The following is a 17,367-nucleotide window of genomic DNA, read 5'->3' as shown; positions in this document are numbered from 1 at the left end:
CCTGTCAGTTAGTATTGATGGCGGATCTCCAGACTGGACCATTTTGATGTTTCTTTGTTATGCACTTATAGTTCAGCTATTCATAAACGCCAGTTTAAAGAGGGTGGTCTTGCAGGCCCTGCGGAACTGATCAAGGTTCCGCAGGGCCCGCACCTCCTCTTCTTCTTGACTTTATACTCTTACAGTTAATTCCAGATCTTAAATCTTTTATTTTAAAAGTCTTATTTTAGTCCCGGAATGATAAAGATCTTTTACCTTAACGAAATTCTATTCTCCTTTATACCGTTCCCTTCACCTTCAGATGTTATTGTAATCCATAGAAAGTTGGAATCTTGATGAATTTATGTCAATTTAATGACTCCGGAGACCCTTTGTAGACGATGGAATGCAATTCTTCATCAGGGACTCTTCAAAGCCAAAAAGGAACTCCAGTGGGATCCCTCGTCAGCCAAAGTAAGCCCTCTCAAAATTCTTCAAGCATGTCTTAGACAATTTCCTTTCTGGAAAATGTAGGCAGCAGGCGTTGGAATCACCTTTTATGCCTAAAACAAAGGCTCCGGTCTGCTCCTCCTAAAAGAAGCAGGTCAATTCGCCATGTTCCAACCCCGGAAGTCTCCTCCTCTCATCTCAAGAGATCGAAGCAGGCTCCAGAAAGAACTTTCAGAGTGAAGACATTAGGCACGCCAAGGCTTCAGATCTCTCAGCCCTGAGTTCTAGCAGAGTCACTGCCACCCAGGGAGCAGGCTGATTGAGACTCCCATAGAGCTCCCACCCAGGACCTGGTAACCTTGTGGAAGCAACAAGTCTAGTCTCTGGCTTGCATCCACACTCCTTCCTGATCCTGACCTGCTTGATTTCCTTGGCACCCTGACCTTTTGGCTTTTGGACATTGACTTCTGTTTCCGGTGTTTCATAGAATCATAGAGTTGGAAGGGACCTCTAGTGTCATCTAGTCCAACCCCCTGCACAATGCAGGAAACTCACAAACACCTCCCCCTAAATTCACAGGATCTTCATTGCTGTCAGATGGCCATCTAGTCTCTGTTGAAAAACCTCCAAAGAAGGAGAGCCCACCACCTCCCAAGGAAGCCTGCTCCACTGAGGAATTGCTCTAACGGTCAGGAAGTTCTTCCTAATGTTGAGCCGGAAACTCTTGATTTAATTTCAACCCATTGGTTCTGGTCCTACCTTCCAGGGCCACAGAAAACAATTCCACACCATCCTTTATATGACAGCTTTTCAAGTACTTGAAGATGGTGATAATATCACCTCTCAGCTGTCTCCTCTCCATGCTAAACATCCCCAGCTCCTTCAACCTTTCCTCATAGGACTTGGTCTCCAGACCCCTCACCATCTTTGTCACCCTCCTCTGGACCCGTTCCAGCTTGTCTATATCCTTCTTAAATTGTGGTGCCCAAAACAGAACACAATACTCCAAGTGAGGTCTTACCAGAGCAGAGTAAAGCGATACCATCACTTCACATGATCTGGACACTATACTTCTATTGATACAGCCCAAAATTGCATTTGCCTTTTTAGCCACCGCATCATACAGTTGACTCATGTTCAGTGTATGATCCACTAAGACCCCTAGATCTTTTTCGCACATACCACTGCTAAGACAAGTCTTCCCCATCCTATAACCATGCATTGGATTTTTCCTACCTAAATGCAGAACTTTACATTTATCCCTGTTAAAATCCATTGTATTGGTTTTAGCCCAGTTTTCCAGCCTGTCAAGGTCATCCTGTAGCCTGTTTCTGTCGTCTGTGTTTGCAACCCCTCCCAATTTCGTATCATCTGCAAATTTAATAAGCATTCCCTCTATTCCTTCATCCAAATCATTGATAAAGATGTTGAACAAAACAGGTCCCAGGACAGATCCCTGAGGCACTCCACTTGTCACTCCTTTCTGCATTGGTGACTTGGCTCCTGCTTGACTTCCTGGACTTTGACCTTGGACTGGCTTTGGACTTCTGCCTGCCTGCACCCTGAGAACGTGAGAACAGCAGTACCAACATACAGCAGGTCAGCTGCTAATTTAATTCTGCCACTGTAAAACATCTGGAATGCCTGTCAGGTCGGTGCCGCTCTTGCCTCTAGCTGTTGTTCAAAGGGGGTTGAACCAAATCACTGCAGATCAGTCTTATCCACACAAAAATAGCTATGTTGGCTAAATGAAACCCTCCATCTCCAGAAGCCGTATACTGGTTCTGGGAGGCAACCGCAGGGAAAAGCTCCCATTGTTGGGCCTTGCTTGTGGACTTCCGAGAAGCCTTTGGTTATGGCCGTTGTGAGAAATAGGAGGGAGCTGGGCTAGATGAAGCTTTTATCTGATCCAGCACAGCTGCTTTGGCATTCATTGTCAGCAAAGTAAGCGAATTGTCTCCTCAGTGGGTCTGCTTTTAGATGCAGTGTTTGGAGTTGCTTTGTGAAGGATTGTTAGATATAATTAGCAAGCACTGGTCTCCCTCTCCCTGGAACAGCCAAATGGGTGTCTGTCGCTCCCGCAGTTCCTCAGACAAGCTCAGGCATGGCTGAGATCTCTGCGTGTGCTGATGAAGCCTTGCCTCCTTCCCCAGGTGGCCTCTTGGCATGTCAGAGAGAAACGAAGCAGCACGGGATGCAACTGGCATATTATAGAGACACCCCCCCCCCCCAAGTTTCCTGCTTGGTGATGAAGCTTCCAGAGCAGCAAACCTCTCTAAGGATATATCTTTGCCGTAAGCCTAAGAAGGTGATTACTAGGGTTGCTGGCCTCCAGGTAGGATCAGGAGCTCTCCCAGAATTTAAACTGATCTCCTGAGTGTAGGGATCAGTTCCCCAGGAGGAAATGACCATTTGAACTAGGGTTGCCAAACTCCAGGTAGGGCCTGGAGATCTGGAATGGCAACTGATTTCCGAATGAAAGAAATCAATTTCACTGAAGAAAATGGCAGCCGTCAAGGGTCGATTCTGTGGCATCTAATCTATTCTGAGCTCTTCCCCTCCCTAGGCTCCACCTCCAAATCTCCAGGAATTTCTCAACCCAGAGCTGGCAACCTTAGCTACTCTAGCATCACATCCCTCCTGAGCTCGCTTCTGATCCCAGACTTCACCTTCCACAGGCACTGCCCCCAAATCTTAAGGGACGGTGGCGCAGTGGTAGAGCATCTGCTCGGTAAGCAGAAGGGCCCAGGTTCAATCCCTGGCATCTCCAAAAAAGGGTCCAGGCAAATAGGTGTGAAAAACCTCAGCTTGAGACCCTGGAGAGCCGCTGCCAGTCTGAGAAGACAATACTGACTTTGATGGACCGAGGGTCTGATTCAGCATAAGGCAGCTTCATGTGTTCAACATCAATCTACACATGTGTTCAATCTTCAGGAATTTTTCAACCTTGCATTGGAAACTAAGACTGCCAACTGATGAAAGAGTTGTGGGTGAAGCTGCAGTGTCAGATACAGTGTTGCAAAGAGTAGCTCTAGGAATTGCCAGAAACTGCAATTCTTAGATATGCTCTTTATCACTTCTGGTAAGAACTTGAAGCTGTGGGGGGTTTTTTTAAAAGTTTTGCTCCTCCTACCACCTGGAATGGTAGCGGGCAAAGGGACTGGAGAGATCCCTCCCTCCAATGGGGACTTGGCAGAAGTGACATTATGCTATTGCCAGCAGCCCTCTCCCATTCCTCCTGGTCGCTTGAAGGTTGCTAGGCAACCCTATTCAGGAGTCAGACTGCTTCCTCACAAAGGTTTTGCTCTGGTTTGGCATCCAAATCTGATTTTTTGGGGGGGGGGGCGGTATTTGTGCTGTGTATATCTATGTAGAAGATTTTTGACATCACGTCAGAGTGCTGCTTCAAGCGGCTTAGCACTAAAATCTTATGCGAATGGTATAAAAACAACAGGCCTCTGAAAACAAGAAATAGGACTTAAATGGCATCAACTATCCATAACATAGAACTCAGATCAAGCAGACAATTAAAAAGCTGGCAAGATAAAAGCCCTCATTTATGAAAAGATAAAGCATGATGCGATCCCCTTAGGCTGGAACTATGAGCTCAGTCATTGGGTTGCTTCAGCTCAATAGCATCTCTTGCTTGGAACCTGCAGTGAAAGTCAGTTCAGCCTTCCCATTCCTCTGTTGCCATGAAACCCTCACCCTAGGGTTGCCACGTCCAATTCAAGAAATATCTGGGGACTTTGGGGGTGGAGCCAGGAGACATCGGGGCGGAGCCAGGAACAAGGATGTGACAAGCATAATTGAACTCCAAGGGAGTTCTGGCCATCACATTTAAAGGAACCGCACACCTTTTTAAATGTCTTCCTTCCATAGGAAATAATGAAGGATAGGGGCACCTTCTTTTGGGGCTCATAGAATGGGACCCCCTGGTCCAATCGTTTTGAAACTTGGGAGATACTTTGGGGAGAGTCACTAGATACTATACTGAAAATGTGGTGCCTCTACCTCAAAAAACAGCTCCCCCAGAGCCCCCGAAACCTCCAGATCAATTCCCCATTATACCCTGTGAGAATCAATCTCCACATAGAGAATAATGCTCAGCAGACGTGAGAGGATGCAAGGACTACAAGTCCCAGCATGCACCTCGCGAAGGGAGGCCGGACTGGAGCGAATAGCAGGCTGGCGGTGGGCGGGTCTTTGTGACCCGGAGGAAGGCAGAAGCCTGAAGCCAGGCAGGGAAAGAGACACGACGCCGTTCCACCCCCACCCCCACTATCAGATTTTTAGAGAGCGGGAAATTGGGCTGCTAATCCAGGGGTCCCCCGGCAGGGTGGGGGGGGTGGGTTGGGAAGCCTACCTCACCCACTTGGCTGTGTGCTCATGGTCAGGAAAATGGTGTGGGTTGGTGAGTAAGGCTGAAAACTTTTTTCTGTGCATACCACAATTGCCATCCCAGATTGGATGTTAGATGTGCAGAAACTGAGGAGAACCCACAGCTTATGTTTTGACAGTTATACAGGACACAACATGGTAACACTGGACACAACCTGTGTGGTCAAGAATGTGTGGTGAGGTGAATGTCTCCTAGACAGATCTTGAAGGGGAAACAGAAACTCGTTCTTTAGGGTTCAGTTAAAGCTAGACATGAATGCATGTACGGTATGTCACAGAAGTGAGTACACCCCCCCTTCACATTTTGTAAATATTTAAGTATATCTTTTCATGTGACAACACTGAAGAAATGACATTTGGCTACAATGTAAAGTAGTGAGTCTACAGCTTGTATAACAGTGTAAATATGCTGTCCCTTCAGAATTATGCAACACGCAGTCGGGGGAGAGAAACCTCAGCCAACAGAAGGAAGAAAGGTTTGGCTCTGTAGCTCTGCTGTGCAATTGAGCAAGCCTTGCAAAGCCGGCTGTTATGCAGAAGGAAGCGAGAGAGAGGGAGAAGGAAGCAGATGACAGGCAGTTGTTCAGGGGCCTGATAGAAGCCCTCCGGGCTGCATGTTCAACACCCCTGCCATAGAGTCTGCCCTAGCATCTGCCATTTTCTCCAGGAGATCTAAAGTTATCAACTAGGGATGTGCAAAAAAAAAAAAAAAAAATCGGTTTTACACGGATTCGGAAGTATACGGGGGGGGGGGATTCGGAATCCCCGTATACTCCTGAATACCGCATTCGGAATAGCTGCATATACGGTAGATGTGCGGCTATTACCGAATATACGGCCCTATTATACCCTATGGGCCATTGAAATCAATGGCAAATAGGGTATATTTGAAGCCACATGGAAGGGAGGAGGTTTGAGGGAGAGCCCCCAAATTTGCAGGGGACTCTCCCCTCCAACCCCCCCAAGTCCCAAAAAGATTGGGCCAGGGGATCCCATTCCAGGGGCACCCAAAGAGGGTGCCCCTATTCCATCATTATACCCTATGGGCCATTGAAATCAATGGCAACATAGGGCATAATTAGAGGCTACTGGGGGGGCAATGGGTTTGAGGGAGAGGCCCCAAATTTGCAGGGGACCCGCAGGGGACTCTCCCCTCCAACCCCCCCAAGTCCCAAAAAGATTGGGCCAGGGGGTCCCTGTCTTTGGGCTCCCCAAAAGGCCCATTGCCAACAATGAGGGGGAAAGCCCAATTAGCCACTTCCTCACTGTAATTGTCGTGGGAAAAGTGGCTCTGGGGAGCAGGGGGTTTTGAGGAGAGCCCTCCAAACTGCTGTGCAGCTTCAGGGCACTGTCCCACACAAAACCCACAAGGCCAAAAAAAAAAATTGGACCAGGGGGTCCAATTCCTGGGGCATCCAAAGCCAAACCTAACCACATCAGAGAATCTCTATAGGACCCAAATGCACTACATTCCTCTATCTACTCTATGAACCCTGCAGGCCTGGAAGCAATATAAACCCAGTTGCCAACGTCACTGCCACGCAAAACACAATCTGCTCAAGGTCTGCTCTGCAGACCTGGCTGCAGCAAACCCAGATGCCAGCTCTCCAGCCCTGCCCCAAACAACATGGGGAGAGTTGGCCAACCACAACAAGCCTGCTGGTTCTGGGTCTCTCACCCAGGTGCCAGCTTCCCTGCCACAGAACACACAATCTACAGATGCCAGCTCTCCAGCCCTGCCCCAAACAACCCGGGGAGAGCTGGCCAACCACAACAAGCCTGCTGGTTCTGGGTCTCTCACCCAGGTGCCAGCTTCCTAGCCACAGAACACACAATCTACAGATGCCAGCTCTCCAGCCCTACCCCAAACAACACGGAGAGAGCTGGCCAACCACAACAAGCCTGCTGGTTCTGGGTCTCTCACCCAGGTGCCAGCTTCCCTGCCACAGAACACACAATCTACTCTATAAAAACAAGAAAGTGACCCAGCCCACACACACCCTCGCCAACCCCCACACCAACCAGAGGTAATTTAAAAAAAACCAAAACAAAACCAGCAGAATCACAAAAGGCCAAGTGTTAAAAAAGTGGCCTTTTCACCAACAAGAAAGCTCAGGCCAAATAAGTCAACAACACCCCCACCCCCACCCCCAAACCAAGAAAAGGGACAACAGGAGAAAAGGCCAAGCAACTCAAGTGTTAAAAAAATGGCCTTTTCACCAATAAGAAAGCTCAGGCCAAATCAGTCAACAACAGCCCCCCCCCTAAAACCAGAACCAGGAAAAGGGGGACAAAAGTGGCCTTTTAAACAATGGAAATTAGGCCAAACAGCACCCCCCCCCCAAGAACCCGAAGAGAAGAGTAACAGCAGCAGCACAACACAGCAGCAACAAATCAAACACTGAATACTTTTAAAACAGTAAAAAAATTAACTTTTAAAATACAGGAACTTTGCCAACCCCTCCCCCCCAAAAAACCCTTCACCCTAACCCCAAGAAATCCAAGCCACCCAAATCAGGAGAAGTAAAAGGACACTGCACTTTTAAAAGTCCTCTCACTATGTTCTTATGTGACACAGAGTGTTGGACTGGATGGGCCACTGGCCTGATCCAACATGGCTTCTCTTATGTTCTTATGTGACTCAGAGTGTTGGACTGGAGGGGCCACTGGCCTGATCCAACATGGCTTCTCTTATGTTCCTATGTGACTCAGAGTGTTGGACTGGATGGGCCATTGGCCTGATCCAACAGGGCTTCTCTTATGTTCTTATGTGACTCAGAGTGTTGGACTGGATGGGCCATTGGCCTGATCCAACATGGCTTCTCTTATGTTCTTATGTGACACAGAGTGTTGGACTGGATGGGCCATTGGCCTGATCCAACAGGGCTTCTCTTATGTTCTTATGTGACACAGAGTGTTGGACTGGATGGGCCATTGGCCTGATCTAACATGGCTTCTCTTATGTTCTTATGTGACACAGAGTGTTGGACTGGATGGGCCATTGGCCTGATCCAACAGGGCTTCTCTTATGTTCTTATGTGACTCAGAGTGTTGGACTGGATGGGCCATTGGCCTGATCCAACAGGGCTTCTCTTATGTTCTTATGTGACTCAGAGTGTTGGACTGGATGGGCCATTGGCCTGATCCAACATGGCTTCTCTTATGTTCTTATGTGACACAGAGTGTTGGACTGGATAGGCCATTGGCCTGATCCAACAGGGCTTCTCTTATGTTCTTATGTGACTCAGAGTGTTGGACTGGATGGGCCATTGGCCTGATCCAACAGGGCTTCTCTTATGTTCTTACGTGACACAGAGTGTTGGACTGAATGGGCCATTGGCCTGATCCAACATGGCTTCTCTTATGTTCTTATGTGACACAGAGTGTTGGACTGGAGGGGCCATTGGCCTGATCTAACATGGCTTCTCTTATGTTCTTATGTGACACAGAGTGTTGGACTGGATGGGCCATTGGCCTGATCCAACAGGGCTTCTCTTATGTGACTCAGAGTGTTGGACTGGATGGGCCATTGGCCTGATCCAACAGGGCTTCTCTTATGTTCTTATGTGACTCAGAGTGTTGGACTGGATGGGCCATTGGCCTGATCCAACATGGCTTCTCTTATGTTCTTATGTGACACAGAGTGTTGGACTGGATGGGCCATTGGCCTGATCCAACAGGGCTTCTCTTATGTGACTCAGAGTGTTGGACTGGATGGGCCATTGGCCTGATCCAACAGGGCTTCTCTTATGTTCTTATGTGACTCAGAGTGTTGGACTGGATGGGCCATTGGCCTGATCCAACAGGGCTTCTCTTATGTTCTTACGTGACACAGAGTGTTGGACTGAATGGGCCATTGGCCTGATCCAACATGGCTTCTCTTATGTTCTTATGTGACACAGAGTGTTGGACTGGAGGGGCCATTGGCCTGATCTAACATGGCTTCTCTTATGTTCTTAATGCGTGAGAGAATGAAATTGGGAGCGGGGTGCATGTTTGGTGACCCTGGGATGATGATATAGCTTCTGGGGCAACCTAGCTGTCTAGCTTCAGATGATGGGGCACCCAAAGCAGGAAGTATGCAGAGGTAGCAGAGAAAGTGATCCCTCATGTCTGCTTTCTCCCTGGTGAGGACCCAAAGTGACTTATACAGTTCTCCCTGCCTCTGCAGTGGCTCTCCGTCGGAGTGTATAAAAGTGGGCAGAAGGTGTGTGCTGCATGGTGCCTTGGTATGTTGGTGCATATAGCAGGGGACATGCCATGTGATGCTAAGGGATCCATATGCGAGGAAGTGTATAATAATAATAATAATAATAATACTTTTTATTTGTATCCCGCCCTCCCCGCACAAGCAGGCTCAGGGCGGCTCACAACGTATAAATGCAATACAATACAATAAAATCATACATAGCAATAAAATCATCATAAATCTATATACAGTTACATTAAAACTAACATTAAGGTGCTAAATAGGTCTTTATAAGTTCAGTGGGAAGAAAAAGAAAACATACACAGCGACATTATCTTAGCTCGGTATGGGCGAAGGCTATTTTGAGGAGGTATGTCTTACAGGCCCTGCGGAATTGGTCTGAACATCGCAGGGCCCGTACCTCCTCCGGGAGTTGATTCCACAACAGTGGGGCCGCAATGGAAAAGGCCCGATCCCGGATGGTCTTCAATCTGGCCTCCCTTGGCCCAGGGATATTCAGCTGGTGCTTACCAGGTGACCTCAGTGCTCTCTGGGGCTAAGAGGTGAAAAGTATTAATTTCTAGACACCCCGGCCAAGGAGGTAAACTCCGAAGAACAACAGTAGCAGCAATTTGCACTAACAACATTTTAACAGCGCACTCCAGAAGGCCAAATCTGGGACAATGCTTTACGGCAGGAAAGTGTTGGGAAGTGGAATAGAAGTTTTTAAACTCTTTTCCAGCCATTCTTGAGGACATTGAGAGGCACAGCGGCGCAGCAGAATTGGCTCTGTGACAAGGATTAGCCCAAGGCCCCATGGAATTGTCTGCCCAATCTCAAGCCAAAACACTTTCTGTCCTGTGACTGGGATCTGTTCAGATTTGGGTACCCTAGCAGTTTTGCTGAACATCTGCTGACAGCGGGTGCTTCAAAGGGACTTTGTGTGGCCTGGCACTGCCCAGCACTCTGACGAGCCCTTTGTACTTTTGCCTTGCAGAGCCTGGACAGCGACCAAGCCATTCTCCAGAGAATCAAGAAATATGTGAAAGCCATTAATACCTCTGGGCTCAGTAAGTGAAAGTTGCATTCATGGTGGTGTGGTGGAAAAGGAGGGAGGGTGCTTGGAGACCGGAGCGTAATGGGAGGTGCAGGGTGGGTAGTGTCACTGCCTAGAAATTGCACTCTTGCTGTCTGGTTAGGACTTTGGAGAAAGTACCCTTTACAACTCACTTGGCATCAACACAAGAGTTCGATCTGGCAACATTTTCCTCTCTGTCTGTTGCCTGCAAAATATGATGATGTGTGATTTGGAGAGGGGCTCTAGCTAGGCTTACGTGGCAGTGGGAGAACGCCTGCTCCTGATCTCAGTTCCATTAATAATTTGTCGAGCAGGAGGAAAGTGGAGGATATATGGTGTTTGAGGATGCTGTATAGGAATTTCCCTCCGTCTCTAAGACCACAGAGACTGCAGAAATTCCTAGTGTCACCCAGAAGCAACGTAGCGCTCCTCCGGCACCAGCCCCAAAAGAGCTGCCGGGACAGTGATCCTAGGGCACTGGTCCCACTAGGAAATTTGAGTTAAATGGCCAGTTCACCCCAGCAGTGAATCACTCATTGCAGGAGGTCATAGTTGGGGGCAATTGTTGCTTGTGAGCCTCCTAAAGACATCAGGTTGGCTGCTGTAGGTAATAGGGTGCCTGCTAGATGGAGCCCTGGTCTGATCCCACTATACTCTTCTAAAAGGGTTGCCAGATGGCTTAACGAAAATAATAAATCTGCTTGCTTAATTGCTTTTAGCCTGTCTTTCTCACTGAGTTGCAAAGTGGATTATAATTTTTTTAAAAAGACAATTCAAAAAGCAAGAGCCTTCACTAGACAATGTGGTACGACTAGGATTATAGAACAGAAAAACAGCAACTTCCTGTCCACTTAGATCTCCCTTCTGAAAATTATTTTGTTTCGTGAAAGTTGCCAGTTATAATCAATTTAATTTTCTCAGCCTTCCTTATTCCATCAACATTTCTATATTTTGTAGATATGTTATCCAGCTATGAGAGCCCCGTGGGGCAGAGTGTTAAAGCTGCAGTACTGCAGTCCTAAGCTCTGCTCACGACCTGAGTTTGATCCCCGGTGGAAGCTGGGTTTTCAGGTAGCCGGCTCGAGGTTGACGCAGCCTTCCATCCTTCTGTGGTTGGTAAAATGAGTACCCAGCTTGCTGGGGGGAAAGTGTAGATGACTGGGGAAGGCAATGGCAAACCACCCCGTCAAAAGCCTGCCGTGAAAACGTGGAAGCAACGTCACCCAGAGTCGGAAACGACTGGTGCTTGCACAGGGGACCTTTCCTTTTCCTATCCAGATATAAAATACAACTGAATTGTTTTTTGAGGAAATTTCTGTGGTTTCTCTGAGAAGTTTGTTTACATGCAATGGTTTGCATTTAGGGAGGTGGGATTGAGGAGGTGAGCAAATAAGGATTAAAACAAACCCTACATTGCTTGGAAGATTTTCCACACTGGATCTCCCATGAAGCCAAGCAATGAGTACATCGCATATGTTTATAGCTCATATGCAGTGTTTTTGTTCTCCCTCTTTTAATGTATATGTAAAATGATTAAAGATGCTTGAATTTCCTATACATCAAATTTGAGTGATCTTTCATTTCTTGAAAAGTTAGTATTTTCATTAGGGTTTGTAGAATCTTTCAGGCTCAAGTGCCATGTTCTACTGGAGAAAGTTTTCTTTCCAGACGTTTCGTTCTCAGCTGTGGAGAACATCCTCAGTGATGTTGCAGCCGGAGCAGGCGCTCTGACCTTCTTGGCTGCTGTGCATTGAGTGAGGCCAGGGCTGCTGGAGAGCTGCTATGCACTCAATGCACAGCAGCCAAGGTCAGAGCGCCTGCTCCGGCTGCAACGCCACTGAGGATGTTCTCCGCAGCTGAGAACGAAATGTCTGGAAAGAAAACTTTCTCCAGTAGAACACGGCACTTGAGCCCGAAAGATTCTACAAACCCTAATGGTGTTACCAGCCGTGAAAACCTGAAATCTTTAGTATTTTCAGTTCTCTAAAACAGGAACCATAAACATTGCTGTTTTGTGAGCAGTTCATCGTGTGGAGAAGATTTAGGGATCTTGAGAAAAGAATCTGAACCTCATTAAGAAGTCATAAACCCAGAAGTGCTGAGATCCCTTCTGTGCCCATTAGACAACAAGGAGGTGGAAAGACCATTTCCATCAATAAAGGGCAGGAACGTGAGGTGTTTCAGGGCTAGTGACACAGGCAGGCAAGAAGGTGGGAAATATGAAAGCTCAAAGCTTATTTCCTAGTGCTCCAAAAAGGAAGGGGGAATTCAAACAAAATCAGGAGAATAGTGAAGCCTTTCCATCCGGTCCATCAGCCAAGGCTTCAACCAACATTTCGAATCTCTGTGCTGCTAACACCCTGTTGATCATACTGTTCTTGTGGGCTGCATGTCTCTTGCTTGGGCTACAAAAGAAGCTTCTGGTGCTTTAGAGCAGAGCTAGTTGACTCTGGAGGGGAAGGAAGGAGGAGCTGGAAAATGTGGAGATTCCCCCAGACCCAATACAGGGATCAACTAAGGCCTTGTGACAACCCCCGCCCTGCCTGTTTTTACTTAATTAGAAAATACCAGACATTTATAGGACTGGTATTTTCTCAGCTTTATTCCTGGACAGTCAGTGCAAACACCAGACCGTCCGATGCAAAGACCAGACTGCATACCTGACAGCCCTTTCTTACATCCGGGTATCCCCTTTCTTTAGCGCATGTGGAGAATGAAGAACAGTACTCTGAAACTCTAGAAAACTTTGGAAACAACCACTTGTCGCAGAACAACCACGAGCTATCCACAGGCTTCCTGAACCTGGCTGTCTTCACCAGGGAAGTGACAGCGCTCTTCAAGAACCTGGTAAGGACCGCTGTGACAAGAAGCTTCCTGTGCCTTGGCTGTGTTATCAGTTCACCTCAGTTGGTTTTATTGGATGGAAGAGCTCAGATGATGGAGCTCTGCCCTAGTTGCTACGTTAGTAAAATGTTTACAAATACAAGTTGATGGGGTGTGAACTGGCAGAGGCTGACCAAGAGAGAGATCTTGGGGTCGTGGTAGATAACTCACTGAAAATGTCGAGACAGTGTGCGACTGCAATAAAAAAAGGCCAACGCCATGCTGGGAATTATAAGGAAGGGAATTGAAAACAAATCAGCCAGTATCATAATGCCCCTGTATAAATCGATGGTGCGTTCTCATTTGGAGTACTGTGTGCAGTTCTGGTCACCGCACCTCAAAAAGGATATTATAGCATTAGAGAAAGTCCAGAAAAGGGCAACTAGAATGATTAAAGGGCTGGAACACTTTCCCTATGAAGAAAGGTTGAAACGCTTGGGACTCTTTAGCTTGGAGAAACGTCAACTGCGGGGTGACATGATAGAGGTTTACAAGATAATGCATGGAATGGAGAAAGTAGAGAAAGAGGTACTTTTCTTCCTTTCTCACAATACAAGAACTCGTGGGCATTCGATGAAATTGCTGAGCAGACAGGTTAAAACGGATAAAAGGAGGTACTTCTTCACCCAAAGGGTGATTAACATGTGGAATTCACTGCCACAGGAGGTGGTGGCGGCCACAAGCATGGCCACCTTCAAGAGGGGTTTAGATAAAAATATGGAGCAGAGGTCCATCAGTGGCTATTAGCCACAGTGTGTGTGTGTGTGTGTGTGTGTGTGTTATATATATATATATATATATATATATATATATATATATATATATATACCGTATATACTCGAGTATAAGTCGACCCGAATATAAGCCGAGGCTTCTAATTTTACCCCAAAAATCTGGGAAAACTTATTGACTCGAGTATAAGCCGAGGGTGGGAAACGCAGCAGTTACTATTCCTGTGGCAGGTAAGGCCACAATGCTGCTTGCAATGAAAGATGAGGAGAATGGTGGTGCAGAACACAAATCAACAATACCAAGGCAGAAGTCATTTCTGGTCAGACTGAAAACACCAGTCCCAGCACGACCCCTTCCCCTTCACTGAGGAGAGGAGAGCAGGGGGCAGCTTTAGCTGTCCTTGGAATTCCGGGGATGCGGGCGGAATAGTGACTCGAGTATAAGCCGAGGAGGGGTTTTTTCTGCCCAAAATTTGGGCAGAAAAACTAGGCTTATACTCGAGTATATAGGGTATATAAATTTGGCCACTGTGTGACACAGAGTGTTGGACTGGATGGGCCATTGGTCTGATCCAACATGGCTTCTCTTATGTTCTTATGTTTAGCCATACACTTCACAACCATAAGGGTCTGTTTTAAAAAACAAGCAGAAAGTGTCTGCCAGCTACACATTCTGTGCTCTTTTAGAATATTTAGATGCAAATAACAGGTTTTATTTCTTGCCCTCCGTCCTGCCTCTGATGAGCGCACCATTTCCCAGCTGCCTTGTGCAAACACCTGTGTTGTTAAAGAGATAAAAATCAAGCATGTTAAACTTGAGAGATGACCTGGCACAGTGGCAAGACTGTTAAACTAGGAATAATGAGACCCAGATTCAGAAACCTCACTTGGTCAGTAAGCCTACATGTAACACTCTCGTGGGACTGATTTGCACATTACAAAGTCCATCTGGTGGATCCCAAAGGGGCACCTGTAATAATCTTGTGACCACCCCAAACCAATCACAATGAATGATAAATTTCCCTTTCATTTATACTCTTCTTTTACCACAAAGGAGCTTACCTCATTCTCTTTTCCTTCATTTTATCCCTACTATCTAGCCAGAAAGCTACCTACTCCTACCTACCTACCTAAATGTCTATGAATTTAGACAACGCCTATGTAGTCTGGGCACTATTACATCCGTTTCTCATGTTTTATTAAATTGCCCGTTTTACATTAAAACCCGAGAAGAACTCCCTTTTTTTGTACTTGGTGTGGTCTTCTTGATGGTATTAAAGATCAGCAGTTACTTTCTGGTCATGATTTTCTTATAACTTCTTACATCACCTGTTTTCACCAGTCTGTAATCCGAATTAGAGAAGCCATTAATGGATTTATTTTGTTTTGGCTGGTTTCACAATCCTTTTGATTGCTTAATCTATTTTTAAAAAATTAATGCACTTTAAATGTATTTTTATCGTTGACATGCCAATAAAGGCCAGTCTGTCTGTCTACAACCCAAGAAGGGCTGTACATCCTCTTTATTTTAGTGTATTTCTCATTTGGAATAGTAGACTGAAATAGTGATTGTAATGTAATGCAATGAATATTGGAATGTGTTTCTCTGAACTGGGGACGGACATGATTCTGCACAACCATTCACTGCACCTCAAAGAAAAGGATGCTGAGAGGAGACAAATGGAGCATAACTTCAGGGTCTCAGTTAATTACTCTTAGCATTCCTCCATAAGAAAGATACATCTACACACCAGTCTCCTATTTTGACATATTTATTTGCTTCACAGTGTCCCCCCCCCCCCAAAAAAAAATTAAATCCATACAAATGGTAATGATATAACTTAGCTTGTTATTCCTGTATGGTCTTTGCATCTGTTAAAACATCTTCATTATGTTGTATGAAGAAGATGATATTGGATTTATATCCCGCTCTCCATTCCGAAGAGTCTCAGAGCGGCTCACAATCTCCTTTCCCTTCCTCCCCCACAACAGACACCCTGTGAGGTAGATGAAGATATTGGATTTATATCCCGCCCTCCACTCCAAAGAGTCTCAGAGCGGCTCACAATCTCCTTTCCCTTCCTCCCCCACAACAGACACCCTGTGAGGTAGATGAAGATATTGGATTTATATCCCGCCCTCCACTCCAAAGAGTCTCAGAGCGGCCCACAATCTCCTTTCTCTTCCTCCCGCACAACAGTCACCCTGTGAGGTAGATGAAGATATTGGATTTATATCCCGCCCTCCACTCCGAAGAGTCTCAGAGCGGCTCAGTCTCCTTTCCCTTCCTCCCCCACAACAGACACCCTGTGAGGTGGGTGGGGCTGGAGAGGGTTCTCACAGCAGCTGCCCTTTGAAGGACAACCTCTGCAAGGGCTATGGCTGACCCAAGGCCATGCCAGCAGGTGCAAGTGGAGGAGTGGGGAATCAAACCCGGTTCTCCCAGATAAGAGTCCGCACACTTAACCACTACACCAAACTGGCTCTCCAAGTATGGTAATTTGCTGTTCACCCTGTGCATATATGTGTGGACATATACATGTACATAAACTTCCATTTCACTGTATTTGAGGAAGTGTGTGCACACGAAAGCTCATACCTTGAATAAAACTTTGTTGGTCTTAAAGGTGCCCTTGGACTCAAACTGTGTTCTACTATTACAACCCTGTGAGATAAGTTTGCCTCATACTGTGTGACTGGTCCAGGGTCACCCAGCAAACTTCCATGGCAGAGTGGATAATTTGAAACCAAATCTCCCAGTCTCTGGTCAGACGCTACACAACACTGGCTTTCTTTCCTCCTGGTACAAAACCTTAACCTAGGAAAATGTTCTCTTTCGCGTAAGTGTATGGGGCTGTGCGTAGTAATTAAGTAATTTTAGCATTGAATAGGTTATTGCTTAGAAGGTCTCCTGTTCCTGGATGGGTATGCCCTTCTGACTTAAACTACAGGATGGTCCCCTTGCGTGCTTGGGAGATGACACTTTGTTAGAAATGCTGGAATGGTCGAGCGGATGCCAGTCTGTTTTTGGATGATTTATTTATTGTGGCTTATATCCCACCATACCTTGCAAGTGGGCTCAGAGCGGCTCACAACATGTCAGTACAGCAGGAATTTAAATATCAAATAATCATTACAATAAATATTAAATAGATAAATGCAGTACACAAGGTCACACAATAATCTGGGTTCCCTGGTCTGTAGTTCAGCAATTGTTGACTTGCTAAGTGCACTGAACCCATGCAGGTGGAGTCAAATCAGCTGCTCCTGGTTTCCAACCTCCAGATGGGGCATAGAGATCTCCCAGAATTACAGCTGGACTGTCTCCCTGAAGACCTGTCTCCCGTCTGTGGAGAAAATGACTGCTTTGGAGGGTGGACTTCATGGCATAATATCCACCAAACCCTGCCCTCTTCTAACCTCCACCACAGAATTTCCAGGAGTTTCCCAATTTGGAGCTGGCAACCATAACCAAACCTGCCCCAAATGAATTCTCCCTCAAATAGACCTGGAAAAGGCCCTGCTCCCCGCCCCTCTATACACACACCTTTTCCCTCACCTGAACCCAATTTTGAACACTGTGGTTGCTTAGCACAACAGACACTGAGGAAATCTGTTGCTTAAAGCAGCAGGCATTCCTTTTATCACTTTCAAGT

At 46.5% G+C, this 17,367-nt stretch overlaps 1 protein-coding gene across 1 annotated transcript in view; it reads left to right on the top strand.

Moving 5' to 3' along the window:
- Positions 1 to 17,367, top strand: part of ASAP3 (ArfGAP with SH3 domain, ankyrin repeat and PH domain 3) — a 128,603-nt gene that overhangs the window by 22,315 nt on the left and 88,921 nt on the right. Inside the window, exons 2-3 of the mRNA XM_060257553.1 lie at positions 10,017 to 10,089; positions 12,799 to 12,944. Of these exons, the coding sequence (XP_060113536.1) occupies positions 10,017 to 10,089; positions 12,799 to 12,944 (219 nt within the window). The remainder of the gene's footprint in view (positions 1 to 10,016; positions 10,090 to 12,798; positions 12,945 to 17,367) is intronic.

The sequence above is a fragment of the Heteronotia binoei genome, chromosome 17, assembly GCF_032191835.1.
Source record: "Heteronotia binoei isolate CCM8104 ecotype False Entrance Well chromosome 17, APGP_CSIRO_Hbin_v1, whole genome shotgun sequence".
Taxonomy (NCBI): domain Eukaryota; kingdom Metazoa; phylum Chordata; class Lepidosauria; order Squamata; family Gekkonidae; genus Heteronotia; species Heteronotia binoei.
The sequence above is the reverse complement of the archived record's forward strand: the minus strand, read 5'-3'. Positions and strand labels throughout refer to the sequence as shown.